The following is an 8,986-nucleotide window of genomic DNA, read 5'->3' on the forward strand; positions in this document are numbered from 1 at the left end:
AGGTTTGTGGGGGTTTTTATGTGTGTCAGAGGTAAGAGTAGACTATGTCATGTGTCAGTTTTTTTAATATTTATGTTTACACCTAAAAACTGCAAAAAGCCAGGATTTGTAGAATTTTCCTTGATAACTGTTATGGTTCTGTGTGTGGGTGTTGTTACTTATATAGTGCCTTTGATTATAAAATTATCTAATAACTACCAAGAGAGAGAGAGAAAAAAAGAGAGAGAGGTAAAAATATGCAAGGAAAATATTTGCATAGGAAAACTCGTGTTTTATTTTACATTTTTGTGCCAATTGAACTATCAATGTGATTTAACTTGTGTATTAATTTGTGTCCCATGTTTTGTATTTGTACATTAGTACTGCACTAACACTATTGTCACATGGGTCTTGTTCCCAACATTAATAGGTATATATTTAAGTATGTGTGATGATGGAAATGTACGTAGTCTGTGTGCTGAATAACTCTAATTTTTGTTGTATTAGAATATGCCCCCAATGAATTGAGGGGGGACATTAACGTTTCTTTTGATTTTAATTTATATTTAACGATACTACCTGTATAAGCAATCCACTATTTGTGTGAACAGTATAAAAAACACCAGTGGGTTTTTTTGTTTTTTTTTGGCAATTGTGATACATAGCAGTTTAATATATCACAAAGAAAATATTTAAAATTAATTTAAAGGTGATACATTTTCATTTGAACAGTATTTATCATTCAACTCTTTCTTGAAATCTAGATTTTCAAGGGAGAAAACACAAATTAAGATATAAAAACCTTTACTTGGGTTTAGTGTTTATTCATCAGAATATCGCAGTTCACTTACATTTTGTGAACTAAACCATTCTCATGTTTTTAGCTCACCTTACCAGTATGCTCATGTAAGTTTTCTGATCACCAACTATTCAGTGTCAGACTATTGGTCTGACTCTCTCTGTCCATTGGTTTGTAAACTTTTCACATTTTTTGGTTTCTTCTCAAACTACTTAGCCAATTTTAATTTAACTTGGCGCAACACTTTTTGAAACAAAGTATTTACTTAATTGTTGAAAAGATTGACCAACGATTTTCATATTTTTCTGACCCCCACCCCACCTCCTTCCTGAGTTCAGGGTTTATTGAAATTTCCAAAAGAGAAGCAAAAATTCACTAGAAATATTAGGTGAGCAATGTAGCCCATGGGCATGTTGTGATATTAGGACATAGTCATAAATCATAGTCATACTAGCCTCACTATGACAAGTCATTTTGTTTATTTATACATTTTTTATATACTTTTCTTGTCATGCCAGTTGTTAATGTATATGTATATATATTTACAAGCACTTTTTTGATTTTTGTTTGTTCACTACTCCTAATCATGTGTTTCTACAAAATAAAAGGTTGTAAAGCATCAAACTCTAGACTTTCATTATTATTTTTTTTTTCATAATTCGAATTGCATTTTAAACTATCAGTCAACGAAGTGATATTTATTCTGATGATGATCATACTAATCAAGTGTTACTGATTAGGAGGTGTCTTACGATACTGATAATTGCCCAGCTATCAAGAGTTACTGTTGGAATTTAGTTTATAAAGCTATGATACTGGTATGTTTTGGTACTGAACAGTGTCCATCAAGTGATATTTAGAATAAATTGAAAATTGTCAGTAGATCAAATGATACTACAATGCCAGAAATACTCAGATCTTTGGGTGGGGGTTAGCCTGCAGATCTTAGAAAATGAGATCAAAAGCACACTGAATTTTCATCTTTCGTAACCGAGAATGCGATTTCTTTCAAAACATTTTCACAGACTTGTTCTCCATCTTTTATCAAGTCTGTGGAAAGACTGCTTCTCCAAGCACTGGATACCTCCTTGGACATTGTTTTCCGAACGTGGAACGTGCCGTTTGTTTGTTTAGTATTTTGTGGATCAAGAGTTATATTTTGAACCGATCTTTCTTTAGCATTGTTAAACGTCTTAAGTCTGCTGTAATTTGTATGTTCTGCTATCCAATTTTCCGTATCTCTTGAATAATTCAGATTGAGAGAAGCAAACATATTTTTCACCACATTCGTCGGGTTCGAAGCCAAGCACTCAAAAGTAAGCGGCACAACTGTATCTTCTTTACCGTTTTTAATTTTATCCTTTATATAAAGAACATCTTGTCCCATCATTTGACACAAATGTCGAGCAGACGAGAGAAAGTTGCTGCTATTTACTTCTCCGATATTCATGCGAGAATTCAAAATGCCCAAAGGATGACGAGTTAAATGGACTATTTTTACATCAGATAACCGAGAAGTCTTCTTCAAAAGTCTCGGAGACAGACGAATGGTCTTGATGACTCGGGCCGTAGCTGTTTTGCAGGCTCTCTCCCATCGAGAAAGACACCAATCCTTTTTGTTGTCGTACACTATTTTCCTGCGTGACTTCCATGTTTGTCTTTTCTTTAGGATTGATTTACATCGTCTGCTGTATCCGCTCGTGAAATGAAAGGTCGTGAAACTCTTCAGAACCTCCACGGGCAGCTCAGAAATTCGACAGTCAAATATGGCACTGATAATGTCAGTAGTTTTATCTGTCTTCTGTAATGTTTTGGACGGCTTTCTTCAGAAAAAACAAAAAAATATATTTTGACATTATTCTTCAAAACCATTTTTTTTTTCATTTTCATGTGCGAGAAACAAATGCTATCACGATCCGATCTTATAATGCCTAAATTTAAATGAAGAGTTAAAATCGCAAGAATTTGTAGCCGCAAACCATTCTGTTATCAATTTATCGTGAAAATAAGTTGTCGCGAATAAACGTCGATTTTCAGTATGCAAGAATGTTATCGCTGTAGCGTTTTACAAAGCAGTCTTACTGACAAGTTCCGTTCCGGTGGCAGACTTCCGTATCGGTCCGGAAGGTTTTCTCGTACACCGACCAGAATGGTTCGTACACATAGAAAACGTTTCCACCAAACTTCATCAGTTCTCCAACGAAAGACGACCCGCTCCTCATATACGTCATCAGCAGAATCTTGGACACCTTGTTCTGTGCCTTTAAAGGTTCTATGCAAAACACCGAATGTACAAATGAATAAAATAATTAGGCATCTAATATTTTAGAAAAACAGATGGAATGATAAACTCATCATAACCACTTCCATACCCCTGCCCCCACCCCACTAAACATATTTTAGTGACACTAAGAACATACATCTTATTGCCAGAATCCATCTTTGGGACGTGGTTTTGAATAGTGGAGTTGGTTACTAAAATTAATATTAACCATTTCATTGTACTGTGAATTATCCACAATAGTTGGTATTGCCACATAGATAAAACACTGGTTTTAGTGATGGATACAAAAAAATAACCATTGAAGTTTTCTGTCAACTGCGTGAAAAAAAAGTTGTGGAAGAGGAAGGGGAATGGTAAGTAACAAATTCCATACTTGGGAAGATGTCTCGTGAAGTTCTGCATTGAATCAGGAAAAGAGAATTTTTAAAAAATTAACTTTATGATGAATAGTACCCAATCCCCCGAATCAAAACCTAATATCCTAGGACCAATCTATATTTCTCTGGATTTTTTTTTTACATACGTTGATTTTGTTCTCTCATTTCTCGTGTGAATGACAAAGGCTTCGTTTTGAGAATGCTGTTGTTGTTTCTTCTAATGTCAATCTGAAACACTTGAAAGCATGCATGCAGAGTAAGTTTTTCAAGGGCTACATTGATTAACAAGAGACGTCCAAGTATATTTTGCAAAATAAAATGATGACTAAGGAAACCTACACAAGAGTGAACACAATCCACAAAGGATGAATACTGCAAAACATGCTCTCCGAGTGTTCATCGTATTATGTCAATGTTTTCCCATCTACAAATGAAAAAACAAACAAACACCAGATCTTAGATTCTGACAATAGATTGTAATGGTATAATTATGTATATTTGTTGTACTGTATCTAAAGTAAAAGTACACTTACATGTACATGTACATTTTAAGAAATTTGTTTTAGGTGTTTCATTCAATTACTATATTCAAAAAGATCATAAAAAGACAGTTTTATGGGACATTTTTCAACATGTCCCGATAATGCACAAGAAAATGACACGTAACTTACAATGCCAACGTTAATTTCGTGTATTCTACATCCGTCTTGAACGTCACAGAAAATCACCGAATATGTGGTAAAGTTTCCAAAACGGACCCTGCATGATAAAGTTCGGTGCGGTTTGGACTTAAACTTTTCAGTTCTTATCTTGATTATCTTATTGTTAAGTGTATTGAAATACATGTAAAGATAATGTATAGTAAGTGACTGTAGTTCCCATTCACGAAGAATTTATCGAAGTCTTTGACTCATATTCCGATATCAAATTCGACTAGTTGTTATGAACGCTATAGAAACACCTAGATCGTCTGTTACAAAATACTTTGCCAGATAAGGCGCGACCTTCATACCGGCAAGATGAATTTCCCTGGACAATTTATACTTTTGTTGGTGATTCTTTTTCCTTTTATAGACAAATCAGACGGATTTTTGTTCAAAAAGACAATTAAAGAAACACTTGTAGCTCTGAGTTCCAAGGTAGAAGAACGTCAACCCAAGGAGGATAAGAAATCGTCACTTGTGTTACCTTGGAAACTGGACAAAGGAACTTATGAAAGCGTGGTTAAATTAAATTTTCATGGAGCTCCAGAAATGGTCGCGATCCGCAAGAATTTTGCCGTGAATGACAACAACATGTTTGTGACAGCATGGATTACAGCTTGTCTTTTAGAGATCCAGGCATTGGGTGGAGAGTTTAAACCAAAAAGGGAACAAATAGATCTAGCTTTGGATGCTATTGGTATACAGTATTCATTCTTTCTCAAATTCATGTTCACATGTACATTATAGTGCGACACAAACACTGTAAAATATAATACTAGTACTATGTCCTGCAAAATAAGTTATATGGGCTTTAAGCATTAAAATTTACCAACTAAATAATTATTAGAAAAGTTTTAAGTTTCCAAACTTTTGCCAATTTTTGCAAGACTTCTTAAAATTGACATTACCCTTACCCGCTATGCATGTTAAACTGTAAAGAAATAACTATACAAACTGCATTTCATTATTTTCACTTTATGATATGCGATATATGACATCGTTTTTGTAGGAAAATATCACGACAAGAACGTGAATTACAACACATCGGTGATGACGTTTTGGCCTCAGCTATACAACGATACCGTCAAAAAATGGCAGAGTACCCCGGAAAATCTGTTACAGCTCTTCCAGCTATCGGACAAGTTTCCGGTGAAATCTGTGGAAGAGTTACTGAAGCTGATGGGCCTCGGTGACATAGCAACAGTCGTGGACCATCTACTGCACGAAAAGTTAGTACATGTAGACCTTAAGCAAGAAAATAAATACTTAAAAAATGGAGGTCTTGTCCCTCCTATATTTTTAAGAAAAAATGTTCCTTTAACCTATATAATTAACTATAGAAAAATAACATACAAGCCAGTTGGTCTCTCCACTTTGAAAATCGGTGTTATGTGCCTGATGAAATTAAAAATAATGGATCAGTTGCCATTTTACAGAGATATGTTTGCTGCAGCCTTCCACATTCCGCCAGATTTTGACGATACCTTTGTCAATATTGGACTTGGTTCACTGTTGAAGGAAATTCCAAGTTACAGTGATTTGTTTGCAAAATGGCAATCCACAAATTCAAACCTGACCTCGGTCCTGCACGCGCTGAAGAGATACGCCTACAGACCCCACTCTAACAACACTCGTGTTAACACGATTGATCCCAGAACCTACTTCTATCTTCACAACTTCTTGGCCGCAACAAATAAAACAGATGCTGCATTTGTTCCAACATGGGTAAGCTAAATGGGGGTGTTTTGTTTATGTTCAAGAAGCTAAAAGGTCCATCCCATCAATTCCTTTGAATTGTAAAAAAAAGTTAAGTTTGTACGTAAGACATGCTTGTTTTTACTAACTAAAGGTTTAGCCAGCGATGCGTCTATTGAGATTTTTACTCTACTCAGAAGATGCTGTATGAAAGATTGTGAGGCCAATCGAAGTTTAAAACCTTTTTCGATCACTGCATTTTCCAACACTTTGCAAGGCTACTTTAATGTGTCAGTCAATTGTATTAATTATAAAGAAAAGTTTCAGAGGTACACTGCAGAGAAGAGATGTTCGGGATGGATGTTCCCGTCATCGAGTAAACAGATATATCCATGTTGTTGATGTTTTGTAGATTCAGGATGTGGATGAGGCAATGGCGCTGAGCGATAAAGGTGTCGCCATGCCGTTCTTCGTCAATAACGTTGACGTCACGGTGGCAGCCAACACTGTAAACGGTCTAACGTCTGCTCTGCTCTCTGGACTATTTAAACCCACTGATTTTGACAGTGATATCCAGGTTTGAGACGAAAAATTTCTCTGTTCTTCTAGACAATACTACTTAAGACTCACATGAAAGAAAGATTTAATCCTAGGAATTCTGGTATTTTTGTAGCATATTTACAAAGATACAGTGGATCTGATCATCTACGAAATCACGGGAAACTTCTCGTCCCGGCGAGACTTGGCTCTGACGTATTATCCGTCCAAACTAGAGTGTTTTTGGTTTACGTCCAGAACATTGACCATTCTACGAGATTTCTACAAAAAGGCACCTCTTCCTCTCAAGGTACCACATAGATTGGTTAATCTGAATATGGATAGTTTGTTTTTCTTTACGTCTTTCATTTCTTTTGCTATAGCTGCAGTCTGTGTCATACTAACCGATTTCTATGACGATTCCGTTTAATTAATTTATCTTTTAACTCTAAAACAAGTACCAATGAGCTAGAAATATGAATGAATGTCATTTTGATGGGTTTAGTCTTTCAATTATTAGATGCTAGAGGATGTGTTGCAAAAGCTAGAGGGTGCTATGAGGAACAAAGTAACTGCGGACATTTTACAAGAAGCCATTAAGTCGCCAGATGGAGGAGTATATTTTGACGACTTTTTGGGAGACGGGGATTTTGACATAAAAGGAAATCCTATTGTAAGGAGTTTAATCCTTTCGAAAGTGTTAAATTGGATTTCATTTTGAAACAACATTGATAAAACAGATAGAAAATTCGTTTAATCATCTTGGATTTTTTCCCCCAGAAATATGCAGAAGATAGGCTGTTTACGACATCAATGGCCGTTAACACACTTATAAATATCTGGACGTCAACAGAGGGCGATACACTTGCTTTCTTGAATAGTAAGTTGTGCTCATGTGATTTTAACTTTAAATTCTGAGATCTTTGCAACATCAAACTTAACCATATATATTTCTGAAAATTTAAAAAAAAATCCACGTATTGTATTTACAATTCAGCAATGTTATTTTCATTTGGAGGATGCTTTTATGTACAAGTTACATGTATTATGAACAAAACATGTGTTTCTGAACATTAATTGATTTGCCTCCTGTTTGATAGACACTTCAGTTACAAAAAGTATGTTTGTATCATTGTCAGACACACCCAGCTCGGTAAACGAAACAATTCAACAAAGCGTGAAATGGCTGAACGATAACATCCTTGGTACACATCTCAAGCCCTGGAACGCTTTCTTCTCGGGTTCCGGGAAGGGACAAGCGGTAATTTGGCAAAGAATCGCATTTTCACACGATCACATATAATACATTAAGCAAACTGATAGACAGCAACATACTTCCTTTCAGTCAATGGTAAAATATTCATATTCAGTTTTTACAATAGCTATAGAAAATGCATCTTCCCAAATCAAGGGTTTCTGATCCGCACTCTCCTCACAAACAGAGTGGGCCGAAAACGCTTCGCCTAGCGAAGATGTAGAAAATGTTAATCACAACTTTAATCACTTTCACAAGAAATGATCTGCGTATCGAATTGATGTAGTAACTCAAGAAGTGGTAAATTTCTATGCAATGATATTAACAATACCTCTTCTTACGGCCGTTTTTGTACTTCTGTCCTTTCTGATATATTTCATTTTTTTTCAAATAAAATATACAACATGACTAGTCATGTTGTATATTTTATTTAAAAAAAATGAAATATATCAGAAAGGACACTTCCAACATTCTGATTAATTGTGCTTCAAGAAACATTCTAAATTCTTTGACTCGTCTCCGTATCAAATGATTTTGCATTTCCTTACATTTGTACGTGTACGTCGGTTCGGCTCTATTTCATAAATATTAAACTCCTGTAGTATTTCTCTTACATCTTTTGAACCTTTTACAGAGTTTGCCATTTTGGTATCCAGCCAACCGGAAGGAATATCTAAACGGAACCAGTTTCAATGACGACATGTTCCCAGACGGACTCTTCCTGGTCGGATTCGAGGGGACCTTGTCAGATGAACAATATAACATCCTGCTTTCCCAAAGACACTTTGGCGAGAAAACCCCCATAGATTTTCCCGGGTTTAACCCCCGAGGTTCTCCCACAGGGTTTTTCCCTTTTTGGTCCTCTGACGCTTATACATATTCTACCACGATGCTGGCTTTCGCAAAATATCTTAAAATTAAATAAAATTTTGTATGTTGTAAAATTTTACATGTATGATATTAATGCCTCTTTGTAGTTTATTTGAAAATTCACTCCTAGATTTATGCAATCGCTTGCTACAGGTGTATATAATTATAGTTTTATCACAGAAATCAACTGCCGTTTTCGGAGTCTTCCCAAATAAAAAAAAAATGCTGAGAGCTGCTAGAAAATAATTTTAACGATAGCAGATCCAAGGTATCTAAGATGACGAAGTTGAGAGAGAGAAAGAGAGTTATGCTTTGCGTTTTTTGGGTGACGATTGGTGCTTCTGAGGATGTCATCGGTAAAACTCTGAATGTTGCCATTAAATCAGCTGTTCTCAGATGTGATTGTCTCAATCTATGATTTTATTACGACAATAGAAATGACGACATAAGAAAATATGTATGGACAAGGGGTGAATTATAAAAACA

The 8,986-nt window shown here is 35.5% G+C and overlaps 2 protein-coding genes across 2 annotated transcripts; one reads left to right on the top strand and one right to left on the bottom strand.

Annotated features, from left to right (window-relative positions):
- Positions 1-610: 610 nt before the first annotated feature.
- On the bottom strand, positions 611-4,222 carry LOC128187262 (carbohydrate sulfotransferase 1-like). The gene is made up of 5 exons (XM_052857574.1): positions 4,111-4,222; positions 3,779-3,863; positions 3,586-3,675; positions 2,861-3,050; positions 611-2,601 (listed from the first exon to the last, which is right to left on the bottom strand). Exons 2-5 carry the CDS (start codon positions 3,837-3,839, stop codon positions 1,737-1,739), a joined length of 1,206 nt encoding a protein of 401 aa, XP_052713534.1. The 5' UTR covers positions 3,840-3,863; positions 4,111-4,222; the 3' UTR covers positions 611-1,736.
- A 166-nt stretch (positions 4,223-4,388) lies between these two features.
- Positions 4,389-8,665, top strand: LOC128189022 (uncharacterized). The gene is made up of 9 exons (XM_052860399.1): positions 4,389-4,840; positions 5,153-5,372; positions 5,580-5,868; positions 6,251-6,415; positions 6,512-6,685; positions 6,896-7,048; positions 7,156-7,255; positions 7,515-7,636; positions 8,265-8,665. The coding sequence occupies exons 1-9, from the start codon at positions 4,459-4,461 to the stop codon at positions 8,553-8,555; spliced, it is 1,896 nt and encodes a 631-aa protein (XP_052716359.1). The 5' UTR covers positions 4,389-4,458; the 3' UTR covers positions 8,556-8,665.
- Positions 8,666-8,986: the final 321 nt, after the last annotated feature.

The sequence above is a fragment of the Crassostrea angulata genome, chromosome 6, assembly GCF_025612915.1.
Source record: "Crassostrea angulata isolate pt1a10 chromosome 6, ASM2561291v2, whole genome shotgun sequence".
In the NCBI taxonomy this organism is placed as follows: Eukaryota; Metazoa; Mollusca; class Bivalvia; order Ostreida; family Ostreidae; genus Magallana; species Magallana angulata.